Source organism: Lissotriton vulgaris, chromosome 5 (assembly GCF_964263255.1).
Source record: "Lissotriton vulgaris chromosome 5, aLisVul1.2, whole genome shotgun sequence".
NCBI lineage: Eukaryota > Metazoa > Chordata > Amphibia > Caudata > Salamandridae > Lissotriton > Lissotriton vulgaris.
Window position 1 is genome coordinate 1,138,712,370 of NC_141693.1, and position 18,623 is coordinate 1,138,730,992.

At 48.5% G+C, this 18,623-nt stretch overlaps 1 protein-coding gene across 2 annotated transcripts in view; it reads left to right on the forward strand.

Moving 5' to 3' along the window:
* The window catches only part of TDRD1 (tudor domain containing 1), a 1,954,313-nt gene that overhangs the window by 1,797,653 nt on the left and 138,037 nt on the right, over positions 1-18,623 (forward strand). For both annotated transcript variants that reach the window (XM_086922877.1, XM_086922878.1), the window contains exon 23: positions 5,556-5,783. In XM_086922877.1, coding sequence (XP_086779003.1) covers positions 5,556-5,783 — 228 coding nt within the window. The remainder of the gene's footprint in view (positions 1-5,555; positions 5,784-18,623) is intronic.

Sequence of the window (18,623 nt, forward strand, 5' to 3'; positions counted from 1 at the left end):
TCGTCAAAATCAGGGGTGCTTTTAATTGACGAGGTCCAACAGAAATAGACAAAGGACCTGAAACAGGGTTGTAAACAGGGGCGTCTGAAAAACCTACTGAAACGTTTGTTAAGCCGGACAAAGGTGCGCCAGGGAGTTTTGCATGCATGATAGAACTTTTTGCTGCACCAGTATCCAACAGAAACGGTTCGACCACACCTGATGTAGCTACTGCGACATAGGGCCCACTCTGGTCTACTGGAACTGATACTACTCCCTCTCTTTGTCCATGGCTGTCCTAGTACTCATTTTGTTGTTGAATTTCCTCGCTAACCTCACAGTAGTCTTCAACATGGTACTGCTGAGATCTACCAGGCTGTACAGATTGCCCATTTCGTTGATCGAAGTAATTAGAAGGACGATCATTAGTCTGCGGAGACATAGTACCTCGTCCTCGGCCTCTAGAAGTTTGCGTAAAACCACCACGACCTCTCTGAGCTGGAACACCATTATTTTGCGCATTCTGTGCTAGGACTGGACACTCATTCTTATAATGGCCTTCCTTTTTGCAGTACGCACACTGATTCCATTGGTACTGCGGTCTTTGGGAACCGTAATCGGTCCTCTGATATGTCCCTTGCTGTGAGTTTGTCTGATTCGTGCGAGGTGGATATGCTTGTTGCAAAAGGACTTTAGTTTTTAAATCTTTAGTTTTCTTTTCTGACTTTTCTTTCTCTTCTTTATCCCTATTTTCATAATACTGAGCAGTTGCAAGTATTTGCGCAGTCGTAGAGACAGCCCACGCACTTTCAGAATCTCTTAATTTATTACTAAGCTCTGGTAACAAATTGTGCACAAACTTATCAACAAATAATCTCTGTCCTCCCTCCGTGCTCATATCCTGACCACTATGATCTACAAAAGTTTCTCCAAATCTAGTGAAGAAGTCGGATACGCTTTCGTCTTTCTTCTGCTTGCATGCGGACAATTTGTCCCAATTTACGCGCAATGCTGGCATCAAAGTTTTCATTAAATCAATTATCCTACCAGGTAAATTAGCAATTAGGGGTTCGGGCTTAGAACCACCAATCTGTAGACCATCTGCCGCTATGATAGCTGGCATATCACCACCAAGAGCAACTGGATGATTTTCATTACGAATTTTAGCCCAAATAGGTTGCGGCACTACATTGCCAAATAGCATGTCGATGTCTGCTAAATTCATTACGCAAGCCTGAACCGTCTGAGTCAGCTTTTTATAATACCCGGCTGGATTTTTACGCGGATCTGGGAAAGCCTGTTTCACTGCTAACACTTCAGCTCGTTTCCACGGAATGTGTATCCACACTCTCTGGAATCGTGCTGGAGCGGCTGCAATACCATTCGCTACATCAGCTTGAACGGCTTCGCGCCATATTGGCGGAACTTCCCTCATCGGATATTGACGACCTTGTTTTGCGCTACGTTTCTCTAGGTCCCTTGGTGAGCGGAGAGAAGGATCAAACCTATAGCTTAAGATTAGTTCCATCGCTTCTTTTACATCCTGACCCACTATCATACCTGCAGCAAATTTTTGTTGAACATGAATTAATTCATCCGGAACTGATTCAGAGTCGTCCTCCTCCCAATCCTCACGCAAAAGGGAGCACATTACATCGAACACATAGCGCTGAGTCGGTTCATTCCATTGCATAAATGTGTCTAATACATCTCGTACATCATACCTTCCAACTTTCGAAATCCACCCAAGGGCTGTGGAATCTAATATTCCTCGTTCTTTAGTACGAGGAAGCTGACTACGTCTCTGAGTAGATTCAGAGGCAGGACTCCTAATTAGAGTTTTGTAAAAAGGAGATAGAATATTAGTGACAGATTCAGTGATTCTTCGACAAACAGAAAGCGGAGTCATATAGCTGGCAGAAGTTTTGAGTAGAGTAGTAGTCGGAACAGATGAAACAGCAAGAGTAGGGGTAGCAGGCAAAGTAGCTTGCGAAACAACAGGTATAAGCGGAGCAGGCATAGGCAGAGGAGCGGGCAACCCTGGAAGAGGGGGTGCCGGAGGAATATTGTTAACCACAGGGAGTGCAGGAGCTAGATTCAAGGGAGCAGGAGCAGGTATCCCAGGCTGGACAGCAGCCGGTAACAAAACATTTGGCAAAGGTGGAGCTGTAGCACCCTGTGCATACGGTGGAGGTGACCTCAACAAGTAAGACAACAGGGGATCCTTTTCAGGGTCCTCTACTGACATAACAGTACTCGATGGCAAGGCAGGGTAGCACTTGTCAATCGCCAAATTACGTTCTCTATCAGCTATCTCTATCGCTTTCCCAGTTTTATCGAGTTGCAGCTGCTCAGCAGCCTGTATTAAGGTCAACTCTTGCTCTTTCTGCTCTTTCTTCAATTTTTTAATCTCTCTTTGTTTAGATTCTTTTCGCCAAAAACGGAAAGAATCAAACATTGCCGGCCGGGCTTTCTTCTTAAACAGTTTTACTTCCAAATTATCAAGAATTTCAGGTTCAAAACTACCATGTAGTGGCCAACTAAGGACACCATCCTCTTTCGTGTAACGGACCCACACCTCATTATAAGATATAGGACCCACACCATGCTTGCAGTATAGTTCATAAATAGGAGTTCCAATCGGAGGAACCGGACATGAGTCCTCCAACCGGGAATCCCTGTTGCAACCAAAACATGAAAACATACAGTTTTTCCGACTTACCATTTTACAAACCGGAACACAGAACGAACACAAACAAAGATGCGCAATCGAACTTAGAACTTAGGCCTATCAAATGAACAAATGTATCGATACCCAAACCAAAGATTATCGTAACTAGAACAACCAGTGATAATCTACAAAACCAAGTCAAACCAGAGAACTAGAAGGATTATCCGAACAGGAGCAACCAATTGATAAATCCTTACGAAGTAACCAAAACAACTAGCAACCACTTAATACTTAACTGAGGCACTGAACACGTCACCAAGGAGAAACCCGTCTACGTCTCGCCGTACTAAGGACTGCACCTCGGGTCCAAGACAGGGCGACAGTCAAGGCAGCGGACCTCTGCAGCCGTCCGAACGGGAACCCTCGTGGAAGAGAACGTCGAGCCACTTTTGCGATATACCGGGATCGATGAAGTGGGGGGCCTCCCTCTGGAATCTTCACACAAAGTTTCTCGAACTCTTCAGGCTTTTGGACCGGTACCGAATGACGTCGCCCCACTATGGGCGCAAATTGGAGTTCTGGACTTTATTACGGTCCAGAGGTGTCAGGGACAACACCCGAAGACCCCTGAGTTCTACCTGTCTCGGTGCACAAATAAACAGAAACACGGGCTTCTTGATGGTGGCGTCAGAGACCAAAGGTTTATTACTGCAGGGATACAGAAGTCACAGAAACTACACACGGGCAGATTCTAGGAGCCTGTTCCATTTGCACTAAGTGAGTTGCTCCTTAAATACAAGGGTTTTAGCTGTAGGCAACATTCTTCACATGCTAGTACATTTCTTAAACTTTGTATCCTAAACAATAAATATTTTGCGTCAAACAGGAACCGTCAACGAATTTCTGATGTCAAATATTACGAATGAGGGGTTCCCACTGTTCGATCATAATCCCATGTCATCTTCTCATTCAGGAGCCGGACCGCCTCATCGTAAATTTCGTTACCTCCCCCTAATAAAGGCCCAGAAGGAAAGGAGCAGAGACAGGTGTAGAAGATAGAAAAGCAGGATAAGAGATGTTTGTGGGTCGTAAATGGGCAAGGCTACCGACTTCGGCCGCCTAATCATGATCAGGCCAACAAACACAAGAACCAGTATAGCAGGACTGGCCTCAGGCAGAGGAGGCAGCTTCTGCCGAGTCATGCGGCCACAGCGTTTCTGACTTAAGGTGTACGTGTCATCAACAAGGTGAATCGCCGGCTAAAGCCTACGTGTCCTTTGAGTGAAATGAATTGATCAGAGGTCACTGTTTGTTCATTGACTATGTGAGGGCAAGAAAACAAGATGGATGCCATAATCAAAAATGGATGCCATCGGTGTACCGGAAATGTGCTCATAACAGGAGTGCTCTTGCTCGTAGCATAGCGAAAACACCAGGATATACTAGATGGATAATTTACGGTTCACTGGTACCGAAATTATAGGTTTACGACGATGTCAAACACGGGTTCGAATCGTCACGGAACCTCAACACCTTACTCGACATGTCTTGATAACGCGATACCGAAGTTAGCGATATGGTACGCGTTATCATGGAACAGCCATTGGGTCTTGGTTCCGCAAGCTGCAACCGTGCTTGGCTCATGCCAGAGCCCAATTCACACGATTCCACGCACTCTGCCTTCAGGATTGTCAAGGCCTGCCATAGGAGTGACTGATAGGAATGCGGGTGTCCATTTTAGGGTTAGATATAGGTATACTATATCTATAGCAAAGGGCGAGTACGCCACGTTGCCCCAGCTGTCGTGCAGCCAGTTGTGTCAGATTTAGATGGCCATCCAGGGGTAGCATAATACATGCTGCAGCCCCTGGTAGGCCCTAGGTACACCGATGCCCTGAGTTACAGGGTCTGACAAGGTGGCCCAGTTCCAATTGGGTAATGCACCTAAGGTACACATATCAATTTAGCGAGAGAACAGCTAGGCTGTGGGTCTGATTGGCAGGCCCACAGCCCGAGAAAGTCGTAAACCAGTGAAACAAAAGCAAAAAGTCTGGGTGATCATAGGATTGCAGACCCTACTCTCCTACACCTAAGGTACATGGAATCCATTTACAGAGAGAGCAGTAGGCCTGGGGCCCTGAATAGCAGGGTCCCAGGCCAACTAAGTCGGAAAACCAGCAAAACACCAGGCAAAAAGTTGGGGGTAACCATAGTCAGGTATCCACCGTCCTACAGCATATACATCACTAAAAACAAAAAAGTCACTTTGGTAACTTTTTATGCAGTCAAAGTGTACAGAATGTCAGTTAGTTGTTGTGTTGTGCTTAGCCAGCAAATAAATGGATTCTTTTATTGGCAGAACAGTCTCTGTTAACAGTCCTAAAATGTGTACTGTACATTTGTCTGCAATGAAATAACCAGATTAAGTTTAAAAACAGTTAAAAGTAGGCTTACATCATTAAAATGTGTTTGTTTCATAATACATTTCATTTTAAAAATATTATTCTCCTAATTTCCTTTCCCCTTTTAGTAGGAACCTTACAAAAGTAGCGTTCAAACTTATGTCATCAGAATAAAGGCTCCGTATCAGGGCCTGTCTGCATGTTCTCATTCCACGTACATTGAGCGGGGATTTAAGTAATGCTCTTCTCTCAATTAAGAGTTCAGGACAAATACATAATAGGTGGAGAATATTCTCCTCACCCTTATTGCACAGTCTACATAATGTTTGTTTTTCCATGTTTTTCCACGGGGGAAGATGACATAGTCCTGGCAGATGTAATGTTTGTAGAGTTGAGAAAACATTTATCATTTTTATGTGGGAAAGAAAAACTTGCTATTTGATAACAAAATTAAATGTTCTGGGAAGGATGGAGTACACCACTGTCTTCTCTTTATTTTTTAGGAATAATACCTCACACTGCCGAGTGGTCTGTCAGTGTGGTGGAACGCTTCAAAAGTTTGGTGCTTGATCAGGATGTCACAATCAAAGTAGTTAGTGTTCATGGTGATGTCCACAGTGTGATCATGGAAAAGCAGGACCATGAAAGCGTGATAAACGTAGCTGATAAACTGTTCCTGGAAGGCTTGGCATTACGTAGAACTTTGGTAAATTCTAACTCTTCATTTACAGGTAATCAATTTCTTTGTTTTCTAAATTAATATTTGTGCATGTTCTTCTAAGCTATGGACCAAATTACTTGCAGTGATACCGCTCCATAGTTTATCTGCATCATCAGTTAATATTCCCTTACTTGTAGGATGCCATCCTCCAGTAGAAGGTACTGGAAATGCCTTCCTTAGCTGAGAAAACTTTCAAAAAGTGTATTAGGAGGTATGTTCTGATGTATGTGAATAGTGGAAAACAAAACAAAACTGAAAAACAATAGAGGAAACTAAATCTTGAAAAACATTTTTTATGGAAAGGCAGTTTTATGAAAATATAAAGACATTAAAAATTAAAGGAAACATTTTAAAGGAAAGCTAATTTTAATTAAAAATCTAAAAGTAAATTAAAATTGGGTTGAGTATTGTGAGGGGTTTTTGAATTCAGGGATGTGTGATGTTTAGGGTTTTAGACAGGTTTATAGGGGTCAGTGAAGGGTGGAATTCAGGTGTAGAAAGGTGGTTTTGGTTAGGGGATGGGTGGAGTTTACAAGTGATTCAGGTTTTTTGAGATCTGTAATGGGTGGAGTTTATGGGTGCTGATGGGGTTTTAGGGCTCAGAGTTTATCTGATAGTGTCTTCTATCTGCAGTTTCCTTACCTTAGAATTATCCCCAGGCATCAGAATGGATCCGGAAATTTTCATGAGCAGTACCCTTACTTACATGCTGTAGGTGGCGTGGATCGGCTCCGCATGGCGTCGTCTGCAGTGATACAAGCGCCACCCCAGCATGCTGGTGTTAGTTATTTTCTTTCTGCAACAGTCAGCATAAATCCTAAGCGAGCAACCCCTTCTCACTTTTTGACTAGCATTTTTCAGACTTTCGTCAAACTCTTTAAGGAGACTCTTCTCCTGATGTGGGAGGGATGTTCTCTCGGAACCCTATGGTGCCTGTCACTGATTGATGTCTGTGACGGACTGCGTAGCTTGTTTGCCTCTGGTTACTCGAGCGTGACCACGGCTTGGATACTTGTGTCGACTAACACATGGTGAATTTGAGGGCCTTGAGGTAGTGGTCCCTCAAGCTCCTAACGGCTCATTGTGCGTGTAGGAAAGTTCCCCCCACATTTTGCCTGGTGACTGTGTTTTGACTTTAGTGCACTAGGATCCTGCTAACCAGGACCCCAGTGCCGGAGCTCTCTCCTCTAAGTTGACTGGTAAGTACTTTGTGAGAAGTTGGCGTGGCATATGAGGTAAAGTATTCTAGTGGGCACCTTGCACCAGTCCAAAAGACCCTTATTGATGGTAGGTTTAAGACAACCTTTATAGAAAGCTATCCTAGTGGTAGCTGTGGAGAGCAGCCTTCAGGCTAAGTCTTGAAGGAATGTAAAGCATCGTGTTTTACCAGTCTATATTCCCTTGAATAATCAAATGAAAGGATATCCACACCAGGTATATATCAAATATATATGTATTTATTCTAAACACAACCCTTCTAGTCTCTTTATGAGGCTAGAAGTAAAAGTACAATACAAGAACTTAAATTGCACACACTATACGTTTTGCCCTAGGGGCCTCACGAACCATATACTAAGAAAGTTGTATAAGTACCGCTCTGAGCATAGAGACAAGGCCTAGACCTGTAGAACCGCTGGGGTAACCAGGAACCACCCACGGTAGGGACGCAGGAGACCCATGGGGGAACGCGTGCAGTGTCTAAACACAGCCGCAAATCACCATTGACGTCTATGGAGAAAGTTTAAGTTACAAAGTTAAAGATTAAGGACACTTAGGAGTGGACTATGGTAGAACCCCTTCAGTACTGGACACTTCGAGAGTCATGACCCAAGGGAGAGCACTGAAGTACTCGTGTTACCTCACCCTGGGAAGCCGGGTGCATAGGTGTCTTTTCGTGTCAGGTTTTGTCGTCGTTTCCAGTGGCGAGCTGCAAAGAAGTGCTGCAGGCGACCTGGAGAAAAGTGTGCAGATGGATCTAAGGGTGGATCGGAGATCTGAAGAACCTGAAAGCAAAGGGGACAGAGTCTGGGTCACTAGCCAGTGACCAGGATGGCGACAAGAGGATGCCAACCGATGTCGGGTGCTTTTAAGTGATGCTGGTGAAGCTTGACTCTTCCGCCAAGAGGACCAGGAGACCTCTACGACGACAAGGAGCTGGATTCGAGCTGTCCCACGAAGGATGTCTAGTGCTGCAGCGTCGGTATCCGGATTGGTCCCAACAAGCCTTGGCAACAGCAACCCACGCAAGATGACGAGATTGGCTTTGGAGCAGACCAGCAAGGTCTGAAGGACTCACCCTTTGGAGAGGAGTCAGGGCACGTCTGGAGCAACTAGGAAAGCCCAAGAAAAAAAGGATTGTCCTTCATGGGGACCCACCAGTCGATGGACTAGGGATCGCTAAGGAGCCTCGAGCTGAAATGCTGAAAGCGGGCCCACGGAACACTCATGGAGTGTAGGCCCACAATCTTTGAAGCAAAAGGGTGCTCAGGGCTTGGACTACAAGTAGCCCAATGCACAACTTTGGGAAAGCTCGGAAAGTCGCTGCACTAGCAAATGTGCAGGATGTCCAGTAGTTCCAGTCCCACGTCTCTCGTGGTAGCTACAGGTCTCAGCTTTGCTGGGGACTCGTGTCAGCCTTGGAGATGTCTGGAAGTCCTTGTCCTGTGTCGCAGATTCTTCGAGCTCAGGCGGGAGCCTTGAAAATGCAGACCAGCAAGATGCTTCTTTGGTGCCTGTTTGAACAGGGGAGTCACTCCTTGACCCCAAGGGAGATTTCTTCAGTCTTCCTGTCGATATGGAATGTCGAAGGTCCAAGATTCCTTTTTAAGAGTTTTGTCCAGGGTAATCTAAATTCCTAGTGACTGGGTTCCTATACTTATTCCAAGTTTAGGGTTTGGACTAACTCTAGCGTCCCACCTATGGGAGAACCTGTGGAGGGGGTGGTTACACCCCTTCCCCTTTGCCCAGTTTCGCACCAGAGCTGGGGCTGAGTGCCCCAGCAACCGGTTTGAACTGGGAAATGCACGGGGACACTTTGTGTGCCCCAGACACTTTCTGAAAAGCATTCACTGAATGCAACCCAACCTGCCCCAATACACTAAAGCCTGTCTGGGGAGGTGCTGGCACCTCCCTGGACAGGAATCATATTGTCCAGGCCTCCCCTGCCGGAGTTTCGTCCAGCAGCAGGAGGTCAGACTCGTGTCTGTGGCAGCAGCATCCATTTTGTGATGCTGGGGCTCTTTTAAACTATTACCGGGAAACTAAGTGTGTACATATCTTCTCCATTTAGAAGGGTGGAATGCTACCCCCACGCCAGAACTGGCGGGGGTCGCATTTCCAAAGTGTTTGATACCAAAAACGTGTTTTGATAAAGCCATTCCAAAAGTTAGAATTAACTGCGAGGATTATAATGCACTTAAGAGTATATGGTATGGCTATATCACAGAACAGCTATAAGGAAGGGATTCCGAAAGCTGCAGAGGGGCTCAGCTCTTGCTAGGGCACACTCTCAAACAACACCAACCACTCTGCCTTCAGGATTGTCAAGGCCACCATAGGAGTGACTTATAGGTTTATATGTGTCTGTTTTAAATGGTAGATATAGGTATACTATATCTGAGTAAGGGGTTACACCACCTTACCCAGGCTGCAAGTGCAGACCTGTGGTGCCATTTTTGAAGGCTTCCCAGGGGTGGCATAATACCTGCTTAAGCCTCTGGTAGGCCTCTGGGGTACCTATGCCCTTGGTGCCTAAGGTACTGTAGGAAGGTACCTCCTGACTATGGTTGCCCCCAACTTTTTGCCCTGTGTTTTAGCTGGTTTTTGACATAGTCGACCTGGGACCCTGCCAATCAGGACCCCAGGCCTACTGCTCTCTCTGTAAAATGGATTCCATGTACCCTAGGTGCATTTACCAATTGGTACTGGGCCACCTTATCAGACCCTGTAACTCAGGGCATAGGTGTACCCAGGGCCTACCAGGGGCTGAAGCATGTATTATGCCACCCCTGGCTGGCCTCCTAAATTTGACACAACTGGCTGCATGACAGCTGGGGCAAAGTCGTGTAATCACCCTTTGCTGTAGGTATAGTATACCTATACCTAACCCTAAAATGGACACACAGATTCCTATCAGTCACTCCTATGGCAGGCCTTGACAATCCTGAAGGCAGAGTGCTTGGAATCGTGTGAGATGGTGCTCTGGCATGAGCTGAGCCTGTCTGCAGCTTGCGGAACCAAGTCCTAATAGCTGTTCCATGATATCGCATACCATATACTCTTAAGTGCATTATAATCCTCGCGGTTAAATGCTATCTTTGGTATTGCTTTATCAAAACATGTCGAGTAAGGTGTCATACGAATTGGAATACTAACCCCTCGCCAATTCTGGCGACGGGGTTAGCATTCCACCCTTCTAGAGGGACACGACATGTATGTAACTGTGAACCCCGGTTAAAGTTAAACGAAGCCTCAGCTCCACAAAATGGATGCTGGCACCACAGACACGAGTCTGACCCCCTACAGCTGGGAGTCCTTCCAGCGAGGGGAGCCTGGACAAAGGGTTTCCTGTCAGGGGCGGTGCTAGCACCGTCCCAGACATGGTTTTGTGTATCCTGGGTAGGCAGGGCTTTTCAGGAAGGTGACTGCTGAGTGGCACCCCGTGCTCACTACGCATAGGCCGGTCAGAACCAGTTCTAGGGGCACACCAGCCCCTGGCCTGGGGAAAGTCCGGCATGGCAGAGGGGTGTAACCACCCCCCTCCTAGTCCCACCCATAGGCAGGACCTAGTCACCGGGTCAGCCCCCTTTTTTAGTATAAAGATGGGAGCGGGCCCCCTGTTCAAATTAGATCATCTTTGAATCAAGAATACTTTCTACGAAAGGACTTCGAGACTCTTCTCAAGATTTCTCCCTTGTGGCGAAGGAGTAGTCACCCTGCACCAGCGGGCACCATCTAAGAACTCTGCGGTTTGCTGCAAGTCCTTCCTCAAGGAATCCGACGGCCCAGCTCGACGAGAACCGGCTTCCCTGGCACCTCTGACCTCTACCCACGTCATCAGCTCAGCTGTGATCTGTGGGTGCGACGAGACCTCGAGGGACCGGCCATCATCAAAACCTGCACGCTTTCTTAATCAGCACGACCATCGAAGCAATTCTCTGGTGAGTGCTCTGGGGTCCGAGAAGCCCCGACCCTGAGCAGCTCCAGCACCGAAGTGCAGTCTCCCAGCATCTCCACGATCTGCGTGGGGCCCTTCTGCTCGCTGCTCAGCGCGTTGTCTGGTCACTAGCCGCTGGCTTGTGCCCTTCTTTGACGACATCCGACAACCAACGCTGCTGGTCTGGTTGCTCCAGACTGGCCTTTGCTTCCATCTTTGAGAGAAGCACCCCGGACCCTCCTGGTCCACTCAAGACGCCATTTTAGGCCCACCACGTGGCCCTGAAATCTGCCAAGGCTTGTTGCCCCAATCCTGGGCCAAGCGACGCCGACAGCATCAACCTCCGTGGGACAGCTCGCACCTCCATCCTGGTCGCCGACAACGCCTCCTGGTCCGTGAGACTGCAGAGCCTAGCGTCGCCCACTCACCTAGTCGAGGTGACGGCCAACCGGTGCCTTCCTGGTACCCTCTGACTACTGGCAAGTAGTACGAACTTGGTCCCCTCTGCTTTCAGGTATCAACGATCTCTGATCCAGGTTTGGATCTCTACGAACTATTCAGCACTGGTCGCCGGCCAGCAACTCCTTTTCTTCCGGCTCCTGGCTCGTCAGCGAAGACCCCGACGCCTGTAAGACTTGTGCAGCCGCAGCCCTCGTGGCTAGGTAACTTCGGCATTTCGGTGCCTGCATAGCCTCCTTACTCTAGGGTCCCGAGTCCCTCGCTTCCGACTTGCCTTATCGGGTCCGCCCGAGACCACTAAACTTTCCGTGTCCTCGGACACTTGTTTTAATTGTGCACTTGAAGCATTTTCCTAAGAGTTTTGGTTTGTGCTTAGTACCCTGTCCTCATAAAGAGTCCAGGGCTGTTGTGATTCTTAATAAATATTCTGTTTATTTTCATAACACTTGTGTGATGTCCTTTCACTTGGGGTTCAAGGGGTATGTGATGGTATAACAGCTGGCTTAACACGCCCTCTAGAGTTTAGCCCGAAGACTGCTCGTATCCACGCTACTAGGATAGCTGGTCTAAGGTTGACTTACAACCAATCACCATAAGGGTCGTTTGGAACGATACATAGCGGTCGCTAGAATAGCGAACGCTGCATATCGGGCCAACTTCTCACAGGTACCATAACCTAGGGACTCACAAGGGTAACCCAGTAACCAATCTGGAGTGTACCTAATGTACATGCAATAAATTTAAAGAGAGAACAGCGAGGCTGGGGTCCTGGTTAGCAGGATCCCAGCCAGACTAAAGTCGACAAACAAGTGAAAGACAGCAAAAAGTGGGGGTAACCTTAGTAACAGATCCTACTCTCCTACATTTTGTACACCCCACAATTGGTATACTGATGTGCTCCTGTAAGCCCCAAGTTTATGGTACTGAGATACCCAGGGCATTAGTACACCAAGGATCTCCCATTTCCTGCAGCATGTTTTATACCACCCGTGGGAGCCCATGCAAGCTGTCTGCAGATCTGCTATTTCAGTCTGTGTGAAATGGTGCATACTCCTTTCACTCCAGATATAAGGTTTACCTTATATCCCGGTCACTGCACTTAAAACCTGTAAGTCACCCCTAAGGTAGGCCCTTCAGTCCACGGGCAGGGTGCATGGTTCGAAGTGTGAGTGTGCCCCTGCATTGGCAGAGACACCCCGACAAACCCCAGACTCCATTTTCTAGGCTTTGTAAGTGTGGGGAGGCCATTTTAAGGTATGTGATGGACACTGGCAAGCTCAAGACGCCCAACTACATAATCGCTTAACCGAACCAGGTCATGTTTGTATCAAACATGTTTCAATCATGCCACTACACTGATGCCAATGTTATTTGCAAGAGATCATCTACTGGGGATGGGGGTCGGGAGCTACTTAGAGGACCACCTCTCCATGTCTCCCAGTGTAGCCGTGGCAAGTCTGCATGCAAGCCACTCCTGCTACCCACCCCAGATGCGGTTTTGTCCTCCTGCTGATGGGCCTAACTCAGGCAAGGGACGGCAGAACAAAGAATTTCCTGTAGAGGAGAGATGTATGCAAGATAAGTAGAGGACATGGAAGCATCAGACCATCAGAGTAGCATCCCTGTCCGAAGATCTTTGAGCTCCAAGAAACCCCAGCATCAAGCATCATTCTGCAGCAAAAGTGACACCCTCTTGGCATTTCTGCAACATGGGCCTCCATCTTTGTTGTGCTACTGAGGGCTCCCTCCGACTCCCTGCTGCCAGAGGATCCTTCTGGTGTCTCCATTGATTCCTACTGGCTCTCCTGCTTGCTGAGGACTGGCGCTAGCTTACCTGTGCTGGGTGCGTTCCTGGAACTTGATTGGTCCACCACTTTGCAACTTTTCCTACAATGCATCTACTGTAATTGCCAAGGCTTGTTGTTGGTCCTACTGGCCACTGACCCTCCTGTGATTTGTTGACTGTCGTGGGGCAGCTCATGCATGGCTCCTGTGTTCTACATCGTCGCTTGGGCTCTGCAGCTGCAACACGAAGATCTCCTTCTGCTGTGAAGTACCTCTGAGAAGGATGGGCATTGTACTCCTGGATGACTCTGGGTGGTTTGCACTCTGTGTCCTCTATCCTCTGGTGCTTCTCATCCAGAATATACTCCTGGGTTCCACTGACCTGGTCCACGGGTCACTGTAGCAGCTGGACATCCGAATATCCCCATTGACGTTAACAAGTGGTTCCGACACCAATTCCCACCTATGCACCAGGCTCCCTGGTCTAGGTATCCTGCTTCTCTGAGTATCCATGGGTGGCAGTGCTCTCCAATCTCCCTGGTTCCAAAGAGTTTCCTCCAGATCCTCTGGGAAGGGTCCTGAATCCTGAAAATCGTAACCTTGACTTATTTGATGGACTCTGACCCAGGGTATCACCCCTTCACTCGGACGCCTAGGGACTCCTAGTTACTTACCTTGGGTTGTTCCGTGATCACCCTGGCTTATAGATCCTAGGGTGGTAGTCTTGGTAAGGTACTCCTTTGACATTCCACTTACTATAGGTTTTGTCGCACACCCCCAATATGGGCCCATGAGTTTTTGTCTTTTACTTGCCTGTTTTACTGATAATGTTATTGTGTATGCATAACTCCGGATAGGAGATATACCAAAGTAGTCTGGATTTGATGTGTAATAAATAACACAGTATTTTTCTAACATTAGTGTGGTTCTTTCCTGTGTGATTCTCACTGACTGACTTGTGTGGTAAATGCATCTGCTTTACACCCTCCTGGATAAGCCTTAGCTGCTCTCCACAGCTACCCCTTGAGAGCTTTACTTATCTGGGACTTCCTACACTATCAGTAAGATTTGCCTATATTTAGTGTAGTGGGTATCACCAATAGGTGTACACTGTAGGAGAGTAGGGTCTGCAATCCTATGGTCACCCCCTATTTTAGCTTTTTGCTTCACTGGTTTACGACTTTCCCTGGCTGTGGGCCTGCTAATCAGACCCACAGCCTAGCTGTTCTCTCTCTAAATTGACAAACATGTACCTACGGTGCATTTACCAATTGGTACTGGGCCACCTTATCAGTCCCTGTACAGCATACCTTAGGTATCCAGGGCATAGGTGTACCCAGGGCCTACCAGGGGCTGAAGCATGTATTATGCCACCCCTGGCTGGCCATCTAAACAGACACAACTGGCTGCACGACAGCCGGGGCAAGGTGGTGTAATCACCCTTTGCTTTAGATATAGTATTCCTATGTCTAACCCTAAAATGGACACATATTCTCCTATCAGTCACTCCTATGGCAGGCCTTATCAATCCTGAAGGCAGAGTGCTTGGAATTATGTGAGATGGTGCTCTGGCATGAGCTGAGCCCGTTTGCCGCTTGCGGAACCAAGTCCTAATAGCTGTTCCATGATAACGCTATACCATATACTCCTAAGTGCATTATGAACCTCGCAGTCAAATGCTAACTTTGGTATAGCATTATCAAAACATGTCGAGTAAGGTGTCATACGAATCGGAATACTAACCCCTCGCCAATTCTGGCGACGGGGTAGCATTCCACCCTTCTAGAGGGACACAACATGTATGTAACTGTGAACCCCTGTTAAAGTTAACTCGAGCCTCAGCATCACAAAATGGATGCTGCCACCACAGACACAAGTCTGACCTCCTGCTGCTGGGAGTCCTTCCAGCGAGGGAGGCTTGGACAAAAGGTTTCTTGCCTTGGGAGGTGCTAGCACCACCCCAGACAGGATTTTGTGTATTAGGTAGGACAGGGCTGAAAGGAATGAGACATGCCTGGGGCACAGAAGGTGTCCTGTGCATACACCGGTCAGAACCAGTTCTGGGGCACTCTAGCCCCAGAGCTGGCGCAAGACCGTACAAAGGAAAGGGGGTGTAACCACCCTCCTTCCTGGTCCCACCCAGAGGAGGGACCTAGTCGTAGTCCAGCGAGGGGAGCTTGGACAAAGGGTTTCCTGTCAGGGGCGGTGCTAGCTGTGAGAAGTTGGCCCGATATGCAGCGTTAGCTATTCTAGCGACCACTATGCATCGGTCCAAACGACCCTTATGGTGATTGGTTGTAAGTCAACCTTAGACCAGCTATCCTAGTAGCGTGGATACGAGCAGTCTTCGGGCTAAACTCTAGAGGGCGTGTTAAGCCAGCTGTAATACCATTACATACCCCTTGAACACCAAGTGAAAGGACACCACACAAGTGTTATGAAAATAGACGGTGTATTTATTAGAATCACAACAGCCCTGGACTCTTTATGAGGACAGGGTACTAAGCACAGAACAAAACTCTTAGGAAAATACTTCAAGTGCACAATTAAAACAAGTGCCCGAGGGCACGGAAAGTTCTAGTGGTCTCGGGCAGACCCGATAAGGCAAGTCGGAAGCGAGGGACTCAGGACCCTTAAGTAAGGAGGCTATGCAGACACCGTAGTGTCGGAGTTACCTAGCCACAAGGACTGCGGCTGCACAAGTCTTACAGGCGTCGGGGGTCTTCGCTGACGAGCCAGGAGCCGGAAGGAAGGAGTTGCTGGCCGGCGAGCAGTGATGAATAGTTCGTAGAGATCCAAGCCTGGATCAGAGATCGTTGATACCTGAAAGCAGAGGGGACCAAGTTCGTACTACTAGCCAGTAGTCAGAGGGTACCAGGAAGGCACCGAATGGCCGTCACCTCGACTAGGTGAGTGGGCGACGCTAGGCTCTGCAGTCTCACGGGCCAGGAGGCGTTGTCGGCGACCAGGATGGAGGTGCGAGCTGTCCCACGAAGATTGATGCTGTCGGCGTCGCTGGGCCCAGGATTGGGGCAACAAGCCTTGGCAGATTTCAGGGCCACGTGGTGGGCCTAAAAGGGCGTCTTGAGTGGACCAGGAGGGTCCGCGGTGCTCCTCTCGTAAAAAGGAGCAGAAGGCTACTCTGGAGCAACCAGACCAGCAGCGTTGGTTGTCGTTCGTCGTCAAAGGGTCACAAGCCAGCGGCTAGTGATCGGATAACGTGCTGAGCAGCAGCAAAAGGGCCCCACGCAGATCGTGGAGATGCTGAGAGACTGCACTTCGGTGCTGGAGCTGCTCAGGGTCGGGGCTTCTCGGACCCCAGAGCACTCACCAGAGAATTCCTTCGGTGGTCGTGCTGGTTAAGAAAGCGTGCAGGTTTTGATGATGGCCGGTCCCTCGAGGTCTCGTCGCACCCACAGATCTCAGCTGAGCTGACGATGTGGGTAGAGGTCAGAGGTGCCAGGGAGTCGGTTCTCGTCGAGCTGGGTCGTCGGATTCCTGAGGAAGGACTTGCAGCAAACCGCAGAGTTCTTAGATGGTGCCTGCTGGTGCAGGGTGACTACTCCTTAGCCACAAGGGAGAAATCTTGAGAAGAGTCTCGAAGTCCTTTCGTAGAAAGTATTCTTGATTCAAAGATGATCTAATTTGGAAGGGTCCCGGCTCCGGCCTTTATCCTAAAGAAGGGGTGGGTACATGACTAGGTCCTGCCCTAGGGGTTGGACCAGGAAGGGGGGTAGTTACACCCCTCTCCCCTGCCGGACTTTCCCCAGGTTAGGGGCTGCGCGTTCCTGGAACTGGTTCTAACCGGCAGATGCGTAGTGAGCACCGGGATGCCACTCCGCAGTCACCTTCCTGCAAAGACCTACCTACCCAGAATACACAAACCCTGTCTGGGATGGTGCGAACACCGCCCCTGACAGGAAACCCTTTGTCCAAGCTCTCCTCGCTGGAAGGACTCTCAGCAGCAGGAGGTCAGACTCGTGTCTGTGGTGGCAGCATCCATTTTGTGGAGCTGAGGCTTCGGCTAACTTTAACCGGGGTTCACAGTTACGTACATGTCGTGTCCCTCTAGAAGGGCGGAATGCTAACCTCGTTGCCAGAATTGGTGAGGGGGCAGCATCCCGATTCGTATGACACCTTACTCGACATGTCTTGATAACGCTATACCGAAGTTACCGATATGATACGCGTTATCATGGAACAGCCATTGGGTCTTGGATCCGCAAGCTGCAACCGGGCTCGGCTCGTGCCAGAGCCCAGTTCACACGATTCCACGCACTCTGCCTTCAGGATTGTTAATGCCTGCCATAGGGGTGACTGATAGGAACTTGGGTGTCCATTTTGAGTTTAGATATAGGGATGCTATACCTACAGCAACGGGCGAGTACGCCACGATGCCCCAGCTGTCGTGCAGCCAGTTGTGTCAGATTTAGGTGGCCAGCCAGGGGTGGCATAATACATGCTTCAGCCCCTGGTAGGCCCTGGGTTCACCGATGCCCTGAGTTACAGGGTCTGACAGGGTGGCCCAGTTCCAATTGGGTAATGCATCTAAGGTACACGCATCAATTTAGTGAGAGAACAGCTAGGCTGTGGGTCTGATTGGCAGGCCCACAGCCCGAGAAAGTCGTAAACCAGTGAAACAAAAGCAAAAAGTCCGGGTGATCATAGGATTGCAGACCCTACTCTCCTACATGACCCCCCCCCCCCCCCCCCCAAACGTTGAGACGACAAACTAACCTTGACCAGGTGAGTCTTCTTGTTCTAAGTGGAAATACCTGGAGAGCCCATCTGCATTGCCATGATCAGTGCCAGGTCTATGCTCCACTGTGAAGTCCATCCCCTGTAGGGAAATGGACCACCTAAGCAGTTTGGGGTTTTCACCCTTCATCTGATTTAGCCATAGGAGGGGCTTATGGTCGGTCTGAATCTTGAAATGAGTGCCAAACAAGTATGGCCTCAGTTTCTTCAGGGCCCACACCACAGCGAAGGCCTCCCTCTCTATAGCTGACCAATATTTCTCTCTGGGGGTCAGCCGTCTGCTTATAAAAGCAATGGGCTGGTCGTTACCATCGAAATTCAGTTGAGATAGAACAGCTCCCACACCCAACTCAGACGCATCTGTTTGAACAATGAATGGTTTGGAGTAGTCTGGACTCTTGAGGATAGGTGCCGTGCACATGGCCTGTTTTAGGTCATCGAATGCTTTTTGACAGCTCACTGTCCACTGAACCTTTTTTGGCATTTTCTTGCTCGTCAGTTCATTAAGCGGAGTCACAATCGATCCGTAATTTCTGATGAATTTCCGGTAGTAACCAGTCAGGCCCAAGAAAGCTCGAACCTGAGTCTGGGTGGTTGGAGGAGCCCAGTCCCTGATTGACTGTATCTTGCTCTCCAGTGGTTGAACTTGGCCTCCACCGACAAGGTGGCCCAAGTACACAACCTGTGTCTGCC